A 17,329-nucleotide genomic window follows, 5' to 3' on the forward strand; every position below is an offset into this window, starting at 1 on the left:
AGGACTCTGTCTTGTACAAAAGCTCTAGTTCATGGATTTCAGACGCATTCTTTAAATATACTAAGTTAGGTTTCAATTGTAATAAGAACTGTTACAAAATTTAGACGTAACAGGGTAGTATCGATACCTGTAAAGATTCCCTCATTTTAGCGTACCAACCTGTACATTTTTAGATGCATTTTATTGTACAACGTTTTCTCCTATAGTTACTAAAAACGTTTGCAACCAATGAGTTCATTCGGTGTGCTTCCTTTCCTTACATTGCAGGTTTAATGACCTCTCGAATAACTTTTAGTTACTATTATATATATTATGATTCTTACTTGAAATTGACTAACATTATATTATATTTTATTTCATTAATTAACAACTATCTAGCTCTTATTTGAATAAAATATAAGCCCCATATATAAAACGATAAGATATATATATATATATATATATATATTCGAGATAGAGGAAGAGATGCGAGCGGCTAACGGGTACACCCGTAACATTACGACGACACTGGTAGCCTCCTCAACCTTTCGCGCCGTGTCCATGGCTCTCTCGCTCGGTTTCATGGGACGGATACGGAAAGGAGAAAAGAGAAAGAGAAGTACACGGACAAGCGGTTGCCGAGTGACTGAACGTCGCTGCGGGTGACTGGGACGCGCGGGGCTGCGAGTTACGGCGGCGGGAGAAGCCAGTCGGCGAGTGGGGATGCAGAGGGGGAAATGCGGAGAGGAAGTTGCCGGTGGTAGGGGAAGATCGGAACGGACTGGCGGACCGAGCCGTCAGTCAGTCGTGCTTCGTCGTGGGGATGAGATCGCAACGAGGAATGACGTTGTACGATCCAACATTCGCGCGTCGACGGTGACACGGTATAAAGACTGCACGCGGTTTGTTCTACATACACGTTACACGTGTCACGATCGTGGATTCAGTTCCGTTTCGTGGCAACTAATCGTGGATCATTCCCGTTTGACGGTACGAAAGGCGTGTTTCCCAGGCTGTGCAACTGTGCGGTGCTATCCCCGTTTCTCCATCTTCCGCATTCCTCGCTTCGATTGGAGTATCTCTCCGTGCACGACGAGACCGTATATCGACATCGACGGTTCCACGACAACCACGGAGACCAATAGCACCAGCGGCACAGTCCCCGATTCGATTGAAGGAAAGCTACAGGAATACCAGCTGAAATCGTGAGTGAAATCTATTAATAAACATCATCGCTAGCTGTCAGTCCTAGCGACACCGTAAATTCCTCGTTTTGGTATCGAAACGCGTGTCCGGGAACTGTTACCTTGAGATGGTGTCGTGCAACTAGCAGCTCGTCTTGCGATATGTATAACTGACTGTGCGCGCACGTACGCACTATGTATACGCGTGCAATTTTGTCGCGTTCATCTTTCCACGATACGGGAACGTATCTTGACAGCTTTGCTGCGCGAATGTCGTTTTTCGCTGCTTCCCGGTGGCGGGACGGGCTTCTGCCCACGTGCAGTCGTGTCTCGTTTCCAACCTATCTGCATTCTTCTCCACGATTCCGCGAACGTATAGTTTTAATCGCACGATGATTTCCTCGTGCGTTTAAATACATAAAACGATGCAGACCAATGGCGTCTATTACGTGGCTCGCGTCGACACGCGGACAGGTTTGTTTACGTTTTTTTTTTATTTCCGCTACGGCGAGTAACCAGTACGTTTCCTCGGCCGTATTTCAAGTCGTACTAGAGCGGATGATCTTCCGATTCTTATTGTAATGTTATCTCTATAGAGACGACGATCGTTCGACAATCGTGTTTGACTTTCAGACGTCGCGTTTCAATGTTTCATGGAGGAAACACGATCTCGATCACACGGTTCGATACCGCGGTTGCGATTATCGAAACTAATAAAGTGACGCTGCGTGGTAAAGCACTGCGCACGATTATTGTCAATCGGAGATCGGCCATTGTCCGTACCGCGATTCTTTTTTTCGATAAAGTAATAGTTTGAATTTTTATTTGGTCTCGTGTCGCACGAATTATACTTGGAGTATAGAGTCGTGTTATCTTAACGAGTGAGTCGAACGAGCCGGTTTTCTGCGCGTCTCGTGTTCTCGTTGCACGAGAACCACACCGGTATAAACTTCATGGCAGTCCGTGACCCCGAGTATTTCCTGTTACGAGAAAGGCCCTTGCATGCCTCGGTTCGTTGCCATTCCTTTTATCCGCGATAATCAACATTGCATAACTAGACATCACTCGGAAAATTTTTGAAGTGTCGACGCGTTAAATGTATTTATTTTTCTTCACATTAAATATTCTAGTCATTTCGACTCACAATTAGCCTGTTCGAAACACGCAAGAAAATTATCTACTATTCAACGGTGGATTTTAAAATATATTTGGAGTTTTTAGTGGTTGATCCCTTTGTTATCGATTGGTACATGTCACTTTTATTTTAAACTGTTTGTATCTGTACTTATACATATGTAATGTACCGGAGGACAGTTGAAAAACATAGCACGCATATTTGAATGTTTGAAAACATTGAACGAGAGTTTGCATATTTCAAGCGAAGAGGTTATTCATATGAAGTTTTTGATTTGTCGTTTTATAATTGAGTCACAGAATATGTTGTATTGTATTGACTATGTATGACTATGTATGTATTGACTAGTTTTTACACACAAAACGTATCATATGAGAATTTTAGAGAATTATAGGATTCAAAAAATATGTTTTGGAATGTACTTATTCGTTTATTTTTGTAAAATATATTTAACAAGTATCGTGAATCTACAAACCATGCATTATTTATTATCAGGAAATACACGACTTAGTATTGTTTCTATTTGCATGTGCATATAATTATAAAAAAGTATAAAAAAGAGATTAAAATTGTCGTAAATATTTCTGTAATCGTGTTAATTCTTTTGCCAGTATCATAAAGTTTGAATTCAGGACAGTAAGATTTGGAAAATTAATTCACAAAACACACCATGTGACTGTTATCACTTGTTATCGAGTAACAACTGCTCTTGATACGCAAAGAGAGAATATGTCTCACCAATAGTCGTTAATGGTAGGATATGAGTCTAAATACTTCGTCATTTATCCACAATATGTTAGGACCACCTTGTCGAAAACCAAGAATTTCTCAATTGGAGTAGGGGATTGAACCATCGATCTATGCCTTTATCCCTATTTCTGACGCGTTCCTTTGTCGTGCTAGAGAAATTTTTGTGAACTGCAACTGCAGCCAGCTTCCTTGTCGTAACCACCGGCTGATACACATCGACCATGCGTAAAAATCGGTGCTCTTTGGAGAAAGAGAACTCGGTCACGTACCAGGCAGGTAGGCAGAGGCTCGTTGAGGGGCAAAGGTTGTCGATTATTACCTGGCAAAGAGGTTCAGCCTGGTCCGTTTCCATTTAGTTAGCATGGCATGTGTACGCGTTGGGCTCTTCTTTCCATTTGCTGGTTGCCAGGCCGACGCGACGCGACAGTGGACCGTTCGAACAGCTTCCACAGCGAGTAGAAAGGCTTTCGCGTGCTTTGTTTGAAAATTAAAAAAGGGAGAAAAGGCGGAGGAAAATGGTGGGTAACAGTGGCGTGGTCAGAACGAAAGACGAGGCGATAATAACGAAGGGTCGAAGATAGAACGAAAGAGACGAAAGCGGAGAGGGAGTCGGCTTAAATTTGATTCACTTCTCTGACGCTGTCCTCTACCACATCAGCCGCTCTTATTCTCTCTTTATCACTGGAGCACCCAGTGCGGAAGTGGAGGAGGAAGACCGCAGAATGCAATTTCCTCGGGGCATGAAGTAGATGTTCCAGTGGACCGCTGGCTAGCCAATGCATCGCGGACTCTTTTTTCCGGAAGTCTGCTGCTCGCTTCTTCCTTCTTTGAGCCCGTAATGTCGTGATACTTAGCCAGGTCAGCTCTCATAGCGCGGTAATTTTCATAATTCTTGCATGGACAGAGGTCCGGATTAGCGGATTAGCGATCACGGATAGTAATTTTAAATGGAGGCAGAGATACAAGATGAAAAAGAAAAAAGAAGAACGCTTGGAAACGATAATTGAATTAGACTTAGAGTTTTCAGAGAAACTTCTTCCTTTTCTTGCTAAGATATATACTTTTATTCGTATTCGAACACTTCTGTGGAATTATGTGTATACTAGCGGTATATGCACTTTTTTTTCTTGAAATGTCTAAATTACTGGTAAATTAACGAATAGATTGTTCTACTGATTACCTTCTTATGAAGTTGATCATGAAGAATAAAATTAGCAAAGATAGCAAGCAAGTATCCAGATACTTTCGAGCGTTAATACGTAAAGGGAGAAGTGAAATTACGTATAAAATCTTTGTGTTCGAACTTTAAGAAGATACGAGTATTGATTTAAGTATGACTGTATATGTATGTATATTAGAGTGTAGATACCGTTGTATTTGAGATATATCATTGCCAAAATCGATGACCGGAGATATAATAATTCGAATTTTCAATCATCAGCATCGACCTTAACCTTTATGTATGTATTCGACATCGAGTGAATCGCTTATAAATTTTTTGGGGTAATTCATATTTTAACAATTTTCTGAATGGATATCTGGTCGCTGCATGTAGAAGCATAAGTAACGCACATGTACAAATGTTTAAGTTCAATTGGCTAGTTTCCAGGAATTTTTCAACTTATTTGTTCTAAGTAAAAATTGAAATTTATCGGTAACGAGAATCTTATTCGATTCTTTCGAACAAAGAATCAATTTTGTTTATGATTGGTTTTTCAAGAGCTGGCTGGTTTATTTTCACGAAATAAAAAGTTATATTTTCGTTTCGTTTTCTGATTTTAATCAAAAGAAAAACTGGCTGTTTTATTCTGACGAAATAAAATTACATTTTCATATTGGTGGATGAAATAGCAGAAGCGAAATAGAGAGGAAATGTAACTTGTTTCGGATATAAAATAGAGCTTTCACGAAGTTGTGTATTTGTAGGGCCACCAATATCCTCTCCCCGGAAGTTGAATCGTCTGGAACGTCGCTCGAACGTGACGATAATGCGAATCTTCAGTTTTTCTTTACGATTCTTCTCTGCATGCTATATAGTCGAGTAGAATTCAGGACAAGTATGCGAAAAACAGTTTTATTCAAAGCCAACAATAAGCGTTACGTCTGCTGTGCAATTATTTCAAAAACTTCCGGCTGCCATTCTAATTAAAAATTTCTATCCGATTTCTATCAGATTTATTTATTCAAAAAATTAATTCACGATCGATAGGATCTCGTAAAAACATTGTTAGACGGAACGTAAATGAAAGAGGAAGAATAGGACTTCTATTTTTATCTATTTTTCGCTGTTTATCAAGAGTCAGCCTCTAGGTATAAGGCCGCTACGCGAGGAAAATGTTTGTACTAGTTGCAATCTGTGCTCCGTATTTCCATGTTTAAAATAGACCTTTAAAATTTACTGACTCGAGGGGAACGAATATCACAAACGCAATTTCACTTGATCGCGGTGTAAACGTTCTATCGAATTGTAACCAGGCGAACCGCAGCTTGAAAATCGAGCCCTTTTTCACGAAACCCAGCGACCTTTAAAATGCATCGATAATACGGCGCGATAGTCGTTTCCATTTCGTCCTTTGAAATCGTAGAATTGCTGGAAACGGTACGACTCGAATACCGAATCCTCGCAGGATCGTGGACATTTGCGAGAAATATTAGTTACGAATAGAACATTGTGCGTTTCAACTTCTTTCCACCGTACTACGCTATCTTGAACATGTTTCATAATTTTATCAACTTACAAATATCCTTTTTCAACTTGCGTGCGATTTAGATATTTTTCAATTATTTACATTTCTAAATAAGTCGAAGATTTATCTTCTCTATCCTTTGCCGTGGAATATACAAAAGGATCAATTGCAATTTTGACTAGAGAAATATTCAATAGAAATTCGAACTCCAATTACTGCTCAGTAAAAAGCAAGCTGACTCGATTAATTGGCAATTGAGATATGCGCAGATCGTGGAATGATATGAAGTATGTTTAAAGGGAATATTGAATATCAATGCTACAGTGTATTTATTCTTTCACAAAAAAAAAAAGAATACAATTTTCAAGGAATGGATTTGAATTTCAATGTTTTAATTTTTACTAAGGATGAATTACTATCGGTTCGATTACATATTATCGATACTGTTGATTTAAAATAAGAAATACCGAATAGAGACAATTACGTAGATGTTTGAATTTTGAAATTTTCTAAATGAAAATTTTAATTTCGCAGTAGTTTATCGTATTCGTTGAACATTGTATGCAAGAAAATGTATGACGTCAACGAAAATTTATGTTGCATCGCATAAAAGCTCACCCCAAAAAGAGAAATTGGGATCAGTGTTACACCAGAAGTACAATTTCCTCAGGGAACGCGGTTCTCGTTCCAAGAAATCGTAGCTGTCCGGGACGACTGATGCATGTTTCTATACTTTTCATGCAACTTGATTGTTCAAGTTTTTTTCCCACGTGATTTTAATAGCAACTCTAAATTCCTCTTACATTTTTTCCTTGCAATATTTAAAAAAATATCCTATAAGCATAAACAATGTACGTTTATATTATTGATTAATATATAAATTTATGTTATTATTTTATATATATTTTATATAAAAAGCTTTCTGTATCTTTTAAATGATTTTTACAAAGCATTTCTCTTACAATTCTCTTCAAAGAAGCAAAGCTATTATGACAGTGTTATTAATCTTATCCGAGTTTTTTAATGCATTTCAACAGCTGCATTATAAGTTGTTCTCTCGCATTGGTAGTGTTTTAAACACGGTCAATGGAAAGTGCAATTTTTTTCCGAATGACGCATAAAAATACAAAGGAAATAGCAGCAATAGTTCTCTTCTTAAGAGTTCCAAACACATCAGTGGCTATTGAAGTTCGTTAAGGAAAAAGAAAAGGAAAATTCACATTTCCTTAGTAAATCTCTCGTATGAAGGAAATTAGGGCGAGTTACACATTGAATGCATTTTTCCCGGTATGCTGTGTAACCATTCCGACATCTATCGATCCTATTTCTTTTCATTTGAAAATCTCACTCGCTCGAGCACTCTTCTCCCATAAGGATGATGCAAGTTGCGTATACGTGACCGTTGGAAACGCGATAGTTGGAAAAAGCAATCGATAAAAGCCGACCGACAACTTTATTCTCAAAAATACGCGGCGCAAAGTTTGTTAATTCGCGGTAAGCTTGACGGCCGTTGGATAGTTTGTTGTAATTGGAGAAAACTATGGAAATAATATAACCAGATAGTTTAACGTCGCACGTAAAACCGTAACCATTAAAATCTAATCAGAGAGATAGGTGCTGCTCGTTGGACATCAGTTAAGTTTTCATTGATATGCAAACAATGGTTTTACGTCGATGTCTTAGTTATTCCCTTTACCACACTGGACCGTAATTTAAACCTTGATCGTGGCTGGTGCAATTTTACGAGAATACGTAATTTTCCGTAAGGGAAATGGAAAGGCAAATGACTTGGCGTATTTCGTCCTCGGAGTAATTGTGCCTCGTGGGACAAGTGGCTGGTCCATTTGGAAATTGTTTTCGATTATGCTCAAATTGTTTTCGCACATACGATATCTGTGAATACCTGCATAATTTAAAACTCAAGATCTCTACAAAAATATTATTATTAAATACATTAACGATAGAAGGTATAAAATATCATACGCGTGGAAATATGCAACCTCTCTACGTATTGGTCAATATCTCCCCGCGTTACTTGCAGCTCCTATTTTCCTTAATATTCTTCTATTTCGTTGTAGTATTTTACGGATAAAAATTGTTTGTTGTAGTTAATTATGTTCTTACTTTCGTCGTTTTCGTTTATCGAAATATCTGAATTTCCGAAACGATTTTCAGATCCGAATTTGGTTAGTGACAGACGGAGGATGAGTTAAGCGGTGCACGAAGGAAAGAAGAGCAAAAGAGAAGGAAGAGGGACAGAGAACCAAGCACGAGGCTACGTCATCGACAAATTTTCCTAGGTATGCAGCTAACAGCGAGGATGCAACGGTCGATGACGTGAATCGACCGACTTTTCGGTCGATAACTGCCTGCCACGTCTGAATGGCTGGTCAACCATTTGGCTACTGCTGTCGGAGAACTGTCTTGCCATCGTATGGGGACCGGATGGCCGGTGTCTAAGTGCGTTTCCTCCGCGTGGTTCACCGTACGATAATCTCGTCTGTAACTGATACATTTCTAGATATTCCGTTTCCATCGTCTGATTGTCAAATGCTGTTCGTTTACGGCTGAAATCGTTTCGTCTTCTCTACGAAGTTTCTTCGTATTCCACACATCCATCATCGAGTTCGAGTAAAAGAGAGGAAGAGAAAAAGAGAGATTGGAGAGAGGGAGAGTTACCAGCACATTGGAGTCCCACGTTGGAGTTTCGCGAGATAGAAGAAGCGAGAAGCGGACAGGAACGCGGGAACGGGGGAACGAGCGGCAACGTTTGGAATAGCAGTTTGTCGAAGGTCGCTGCCGATCCACGTAATCAAAAAGTTTCGAACAGAGCGGGGGAACAGAAAACGGCTATTTCGGATAATCTCGAAGCGGAGAGGGAAACGAAGTGAATGGTGGGTTTGTTTTTGTTTGTTAATCGTACATTGAAGGTAAGTGGACACATACTACGGAGGTTGTGTCCGCGTCCGCGAGGCGGATGAGGACAAAGTGGACGATAAACGCGGAACTCACCGATTCTACGTACGTCGCTCTTGATTCGGAGGACAGCCACGTGTACCGTACACGTTCACGATTATCGGTATCACAAGAATCACGTCTATTTCCCCACTAACAGCCACATGACTTGACGATCGCCCCACCTACCGCTGTTCGTCGTTGAGCGAAAGCGGCGACAGTGGCAGCAACGTCACCGACGAGGAAACGACGAGCACGACGACGACGACGACGACAACCATCGACGACACCGATGACGACGACGACGGGGAAGTAGAGGGAAGAAGAACAGCAGAGAGTCGGTAGTCATCGGTTCGCAAGTGCGGAGGCTACTTAACGAGTGACATAGTCCGTTGGCAGTTCAGTTGGCCGTAGATGGTCAGCAGGTGCGAGCTATACTGTCATATTGCACCTTTTTCCGTTTTCTCTCCTTCCTTCTTACGTGTCTCTCTGTTCTTCACCTTCGCTATCATCCGGTCTATTATCGCTTGCCTTTGAACAATTCGCTAAAAGACGTTTATTTCTATCGTGCGTGCGATAGATAGATAAGTGAGCCGTGTTGTTCGTGGTGGCAGTGCTGGTGCCGTTGTTTGTTGTCGTTGTTCTTGTTATCTCCGTTGCCTCCTCCGCCGGTAGCAGCGGCTGTTTTAGTGGATAGTGGATAATAGTGTTGAGTGTGAAACTGGAGCCGCTAGTGGTAACAGTCGCAGTCGAGAGGCAGAGCTATCATGTGCCCGCGGAAGATCTTCGGACTGGCCATCGTCGCGCTGGTGACTCTTAGTGGACGAGTGGCAGCCTATACGAATCAGTGGGCAGTGCATATCGAAGGAGGACCGGAAGTCGCCAAGCAGGTCGCACGGGAACATGGATTTCAATATCTTGATAAGGTAGGAGCATATCCCGCGTTTTTTTCTCGAAATACTTTTCGCGATAATTCGAAGATTATGGAAGAGATACGATACCCGATTTATTAATTTTTTTATTTACTTTGTTGCACAACAATCTCTGAATAATTCAAGATGCTAAAATTTCACTCTTAATCTTAAGCTAGTAAATAATATGATTTATATGGACGAATATAAATTAAACGATGGCACTAAAAATGCATAAAAAATGCATTAACTTACTGACAGTAATGCCAAAAACCACAATTTAACAAACAACTATTTCTTGTTTATCTCACGCTGCAAGTATCTGGTATTCTATTGAAACTAATATCAGTATTACATCGCCTCATGTATCTTCGAATTATTCGCATTCGTAGAACAACTTTGCATATCATGGATATAAATTATGCGATAGTATACAATATTATATTATACAATATTATTAATTTTTTATTAACGTGTGATTAACAAAAAATGTGCCACATAACTAGGAACGTAACGTATAAACGCGCAAGCGTTATTGATATTGTACGTATTGTGTAAAATACAGCTGTGATTGCGCAAATCGGGGAAATACGCAGGGTTTTCCCGCTCCGATCGCACTCTAACTCAATATGAGCATTGTCGAAAAGGAAGATTGTGTTGTAATTCCTCTTGAAACGTTTTGTAATCTTTGAGAATCATTCATAGACAAAACAGTTAAGTGTCAAGAATAATTTTGGTTACAAAGGTGAGGACATAGCGTTGCATTGCATGTTTGATCTGAAACGCATGATTCGGTTTCTTGACGAAATTTCTTATATTTGCGACCTTTGCGTTGGCTTTCGAACAACCGTTGGAACGTATGCTAATTTGTAACTGTTCAGAGTATCATGCTAAATCCTAAATTCTTCTGTCAGTTGCCGATTCGAGTTCATCCCTAGGTTTTCTGACAGGGACAATTAGTCCTCGGATAATGCAGCGACCGTATCTTTTCAGCGATCGTTATTTAAGAACTGTATTATATAAAATGAAGCAAAGTGAAGAAGGTAATAAGCAAAGTCCTTCGGAATGCGCATCAAAGATCTCTCTTTGTGTAACCACTTGAAAACATTGAAACAGCCATCGACGAAAGTTCTCTTATCTCTGCTTTATAATTAACAATCTCTATGAATCGAGGGAGAAGGAATCTTTCAAAAACAAATTATTCATAATTTTATTACGCTTACACTACGTGCTATGTAGGATATGAAAACTTTTGAAATATTCGCAACAATTACTTGGATGATAATTTAAAAATGAAAAAAATACAAGGAAGTCGTTTTAGCGGAATTTTCTGCTTGCTTTATCTGCAAGGACAAGTAAAGTTGCTCAATTTCTTTCCAATCGTCGCAACTCTCTTTCCGTCGTGTAAGCAGATATGCGTTGCGTTCAATTTAATTATATTTCTATCGTTTTGCGATCGTCGTTTCGGTTTGTTATCGATTTCTCGGATAGTACGACGGATTGATGTTTATTTCTGTGGATAGATTGGTTCCCCGGAATACCAAATCGACCTTGATATCACGACCAGGAAGTTTTTCGTGGTTTCGTGATCAAAGTGAGAAATTTCTGTGAGGTGGGTGGGCTCAATCATGCGAGGCTCATCTTTTTCCGTGACGTGTAATATCGAGCTTGACTGTGACTCGTTGAAGAGGAACATTCCTAGGTTCCTTCAAAAAGGATCCGAGAATATTTGACTGTAATTTTGATACTTCTCTGCGTTCGCGTAATTTGCGTTATATTCTATGAAACTGTTTGTAAACTATCACGGTGGGAAATTAATAGTTTCTTGCCGGTAGTTTACATTAAATATTTTACATACTTTCAACATTTTACACGAAGATATTTGTTCAGCATTTCCTGCATTTGAGATAATATTAAACAATCTTTTGTAAACGAGACGTAGATGTTTCAATATCTTCTTTGTGTTTAGGGAAAAAACGAAAGCATATATTTTACGTTGATTGTTAGTTTTTTTGTTCAAAATAGGTAATTATTATTTTTAGAGCTAAAGGAAATTTTACCCTGTTACACGCTTGAAGGTATTTTCGACATGATCTTGTTTCCCTATCGTTAAACAACGTATTAAATTTCTGAAAAGTATAAAAAGATGTTGTCGATACGTATGATCTTTTGTATTATTTTTATGCTGAAATGTCATGATATAATTTCAATTGGTCGTGTTCCACACTCGAAGATTTTTAATTATAACAGCAAGAGGTAATGTATCTGATTTAAATTTTGACTAAAAATGAGTGATGATGATCGTTTGAGATAAAACGATGTGCTAATATTCGTTTGAAAGAAAAAGAAAGAAAATAAAGAAACAGGGTATAAATGATAATATCATAGGCGTAAATGTAATTCTTTATTTAAAAAGGAAGGCTACAAATTCTCACAAAACATTTCCGCTCGCCGTTTCTGAAACTTTTTGCCGGATGAAATTTTTAAAGGATAAAAATGTTTGTATTCGTAGTATTCTAATAAGGAAACTCCCGGCGCCGAAACGAGGGCGTAGAATTATACCTGCACATTTAATAAAAATCCTGCTTTATTTCGAGGTAACTTTTATCTCTGGGAAACGGGGCTGGATAACTAGGTCATTTTTTAATTACTTTATGGGTTATTGCGATGCCGATGGAAGTTTGACGAATCGGCGTTTATTAATTTGGAAATTTAGTAATTTGCACGTCAATCTTATATTTCCTTTCTTTTTTTTATCCATCGTTGTTGCTCTCGTTCGTTGTAAATTACAGAAACTTAATTGCTTCCGCGTCTTTGCACGTTAAAATGACGCGAAAATCGCTTCGACTGGTTTCGCGTCAGCGTCGAAGACGGAAATTAACCTTCGAACAAACATTTCTGCCTAAATAGTTTTCATCGCAGCTCGTCTTTCCTATCTTCGCTTTCCGCGTCAGTTCTCATTCGATCGTGGAATATGAACCTGAGCCGCTACGCGATTCAATGGAATAAAACATCCAATGAACTAAAACTCTGAACGGTCGTTTAAGTTTTGTTTCAGCTTTGTAATCGTAGCTTCCACTTATTTCATTTAAAAAAAAAGTGGTGCAAAAAAGGGAAAATATGATCGTTGAAACGAAAATTTTATTCGAACCAGTTATTGCATGCGAATTCATAAGCATTACGACTAAGATGATTTCTTCTGTGAATGATTGTCGCGACTAATCTCTGGATGAGACGTGTTTGCGTCTGACATGCGTTCTATTGGCAGTGCAAAAGTTGATTCTTAGAACTGCACTTAGAACAATTGAACACACTTTCAAGGCATCTTCCCGGACAATGGCTTCTCGTTTTTAGCGTTGTTTACGCAGCAAAGAAAATTTACTTGCATGCCGATCGTTTCATTCGGATTTTCCCACTTATCTCGTTTTTAATTAGATAGAAGCCGGCTGTGGATGCTTTGAATGCGCTAAGAATTGCGTAATAGATTCGCTGAATTGAATACATCTGATGCAAGGTTAATGCGCACCAAACAGTACAATTGTAAATAAAAATATTTGCGATTACAATGTACGAATTGAGAAACATAATCGTCACGTAAAATTCCACAATGGTCACTGGTAATATTAAGCCGTTTCAAAGCAATATGATAAGTAATACGATAATTTATTGCGTTCGAGATACGAAATTCGCGTCTTTTGCTTTCTTAAGTAGAAGGTGCAAAGGTAATTGATGCCATTAACGTTGGCTTGTTCTTGTTTTTAAACCTGTTAACTTCCAGATTCAATTGATTTATTTCGCACGTCGTCGATATTGCCGCAAATTTCATTTTGCTGATGCTTACTCTTGCGTTAACTTCAATGTACTCTAGTGACCTGCGTGGTGGAGTATATTTACTTATTTTTGCGAAACACTCTGGCTAGCATACAAACCGACGAGTTCACAGGTTTGTTCGCCGTGTCTTGCGTACCGGTTGTGTTTTCAAGAGCAATTTGCGTCCCCTTAAATTTCCGCCAGATGGTTTACCTTCCGAGTTAAATTTTTTACTTGTTTGAAATATGAAGTGGGAAATTGGAATATTCGCGAAACTGCGCTACTTTTTCAATTGTATTCCTTCAATTTGCAAGGAAGATAAGTGTTTTTCGATAGCTACTGCATCCAAATTCCCTTCTGTTTGAAGTAAAACTGTTCTTTGATTTTGCTAATTCACGAGGGCACGAACAAATTTTTAATATACTAATCGAAATAATTTTCATTTTAAATACGTATATGTTTAAGAGATGGAATATAACTCGTAAGTAGTTAAATTTCTTTATATGCCTGATTGCAGATAACATGACCACATTTCTTGTGTACTTACTATTTACATGAGCGGATGGAGGACGGAGACCGCGACCCGTGGTGATAACGGGGATTCCTAAAAGCGTTTGCACAAGATCATCGTTTCCTTTGTTGATGCAACGCATCGTTTATCAATCGCCCAAAGCTTAGTCATTTCATAAAAGATACATCTTTTTTTATCGATATTATTCATTCAAGTAAAATTCGCAGTTTCGTGGAAATAAATACATGCATTTATCGTTCCGGCATTATATGGCATGTTCTTAACGACGACCGATTGTTCTTCGCTTTAGCGATTTCGTAACTGAGTTCCGTAATTATACATAATAGGAAGCCAAGCGTGTATCACGTAAAATAACGTGCAATATGTCGTGAAGCTCGCGCAACTTATCCTTTGGAAACCCATTATATTAACGATAAAACTCGATAGCAATTATGCTTAACGTAAAAATTATTTCGATAAACGTGTAATTTTCTATTCCTTTGAAATTGCGTGACGAGTAAATAGTTTTTTTTTTTAGCCACATATGTGACGATTGATTTTAATAAAAATGATATTGACGATCGATCAAATAACTATCACAGAAATTGTAATTGTCTGTTAGGTGATGAACCGATCGAAACGGTAGCGCGTACTTTTCACTTATTGTCAGATACTCTTGCTTCTCCATTTTACACAGTGTTCTTTTCTTCTCGTTTTTGATTTTCTGATACGCTATGATTATTTTGCATCGACGCATAAAACGGGAAAGCTATTTTATCTTATCGTCATCGCTTGAAATAATCTTTACGAATTAATTTTTTTTTTACCGAAGGCCAAACTTTAATTTCCGTTTGTGGCTTTCAAAAGTATTTTCGAGGAATTCATTTTGTTTCCCTTATAAGTTATTTCAAGTTTTAATAACAAACATTATGATGCATGACCGCCGCTTCAAAAAATATACCCAATGTTTCATGCGTGATAAACTCGTTATTGTTGGCATTTAAAATTTTTCTATTTTTTAGTACACGTACAAAATTTTAAACAATGGAAATATAACAAATTTTAGAGAGGTTTGTGTCGGGAGTGTCTGAAACGAGGTCACACGATAAAAAATGGGAACAGGAACGGTCTATCTGTGCTATAGGTAGATGCATTTAAAGTCTCGAAAATATATATCATCGTTTCAGAATCGAGTGTAATTTTATCAGAACATGTAGCGGTATAGAGTAATTCTTTGAAATTACGAATGTGTATACGTAGCTAAAATATATTCCTTATTTTCGATTCTGTCCAGATTTGCGTGTGTAGTTTGTAAACTCATTCCCTGAGAGTCTCTTAAATTTTTGTTAGGAGAAAATACAACCCACGAACTAGAGAACGCAAATAATTGTAGTGTTTCAAAAAGTCAGAGACTATAAATTTTTAAAGTAGCCAAGTTTTCGTATGGGAGAATAGTCTGTTCGGAGAAAATGCTTAATCACCCGAACTATAATTTTTAAGGTTGACAAATATATCGGTATAACAAATATCACATACTCGTCCCTTGGCACATATTTGCATTGAATAAAAATTGTGGAATTACCCTCTACGAAGGATTGTACGCACGGGGACAGTCTCACGCGTGTAAATTTTATCTTGTTTAAAAACGATAACGAATTACATGCTGACCGGATTCACCTTTTAAGGCGTTGTCAGATTCCTACCGAACTTTTGACCGTTCAAGTTCTTCCAGTGGCGAAGTTTATCGACGTATTCACGGTAAAGGGTCTGGTTATTATAAAGCGATTTTAAAAATTCTAGGGGAATGGGAGGAAGCGATTTGTAGAAAGAGTTTTCGAGCTCTTCTGCCATGGTAACTTGTATCTTGAAAGTTACGGACGAAAGGATTATTTTCGCAACAATAAGATCGTGTTCGAAGTCCTGCTCGCGAAAGAAGGTTTGCCGTTAAATCCTCTTTGCACGTGGTAACGGTTGCGGAAAATGAAATTAGAGGTGTAACTTTGGAAAGGAAGACGATACGCGACTGAAATAACATAAACATTAATTAAATCGTTCCCTTTGATTAGACCTCGTAATCTCATATTAATTCCCGTATTACTGTTTAGCCACAGAAACTTCCACAGACTTGAAGATAGAAAGATTACGGAATTATTGTATATAGGACCTGTTTAATGTTAGTAATAAATAACTTCGTTAAAGTTGAATTTTAATACAAGAACTTTGCATTATCACTATAACAGATACGTATACTTACATTGGTAATAGGAGAATTTCCATTTCAAAGCTACATCTATTTATTTATGATTTTTTGATATATTCGTTTTTTCTGTGATATTTATTCATCATTCCACATTATTTTATCGTCACGCAAAGCTTCCGCGTAATCGATTTAACGCGATTGGCCAAGCGCCAATTGTATTAAATACCGTTAATTCTGAAACAACATTAAGCCGGGTATTCGACTACACGGAGCTAAAATTCATTTAGAAAACCGGATGACGATAAGCAGATATAAACATTAATTGTGTACGTATACGATATATCATTCTCATTTCATGTTTTATTATATTATATCTCATTATATGCGTGTGTGCGTATATAAAAATCTCTCCCGATAGACATCTTAACCTTAAAGCGAATTTTATTTCGATGAAGAAATCGGTCGAAGAGTTGTATAATTTAAGGTCGATAAATCTAGAATTTCAAGGGTTTCACACGTTACCCGATCTAACGCCGTTTCTCTCTGAAACGTTGAAATAGTTTTTACACATACCTTAGTACGCGATGATCTAACATCAGCAAAGCGTCAAGCGCAGCTCGCTTGAACGAGAGGATGGAACAATTTGGTCCCTTCTCGATTTTCCTTGAATCGATTTTCGATCGTGGATAGGAAAAGAATGAAGAAAGTAGCTCAGTTCGTTTTGTCTTGAATTACGTTACCTGGGATTTTTCTTTGTTCGTTTGCTGTTCATCCGTGGTGGCATGCCGCATTCTCGCTGAAAGAAGTAAGGAAGTTTCGCAGAGAATAGATCCTTTCGTGTAAGTCTGGATTTCCAAGCCAATCTTCCAGGGCGATCTTACGAAACCCAACATTTCACTGGATTACCGTCGCGCGAGATTATACTTTCGGGGTGCGCCTTAAAACTCTTCGCCGGTGAATCTTCGCGTGTCTCGAATTTGTGATTGCCGGCTGTTTGTCGGCGGGAAGCGTGCTCGAACACCTCAAGGTTTATGATACGCCATGGAAAACCAATACATAAATATTTCGAAACACCTCTCAAATTCTACGTGACTTTTATTCGCCATATTGCTTTTAAATTAACCAAGCAGGTGTTCAGTTGTCATTTTAATGCCGTTTAGTGCAATTACCAGCGAATGTGTTAAGCTGTAAAGCTAGTTTTGTTTTT

The 17,329-nt window shown here is 38.4% G+C and overlaps 1 protein-coding gene across 10 annotated transcripts in view; it reads left to right on the forward strand.

Moving 5' to 3' along the window:
- Window positions 1–782: 782 nt before the first annotated feature.
- Window positions 783–17,329, forward strand: part of LOC122574853 (furin-like protease 1) — a 230,282-nt gene continuing 213,735 nt past the window's right edge. For 5 of the 10 annotated variants that reach the window (XR_006319212.1, XM_043742965.1, XM_043742967.1 and 2 more), the window contains exons 1-2: window positions 784–1,184; window positions 7,911–9,616. Coding sequence is in view for 9 of the 10 variants with exons in the window: in XM_043742965.1 (XP_043598900.1) it covers window positions 9,458–9,616 (159 nt within the window). In the remaining variant the exon portion in view is untranslated. Of the gene's footprint in view, window positions 1,185–7,910; window positions 9,617–17,329 lie in introns of all 10 variants that reach the window. The other 5 variants (XM_043742963.1, XM_043742964.1, XM_043742962.1 and 2 more) reach the window with 3 other exon arrangements.

The sequence above is a fragment of the Bombus pyrosoma genome, linkage group LG14 (assembly GCF_014825855.1).
Source record: "Bombus pyrosoma isolate SC7728 linkage group LG14, ASM1482585v1, whole genome shotgun sequence".
NCBI classification, from domain to species: Eukaryota; Metazoa; Arthropoda; class Insecta; order Hymenoptera; family Apidae; genus Bombus; species Bombus pyrosoma.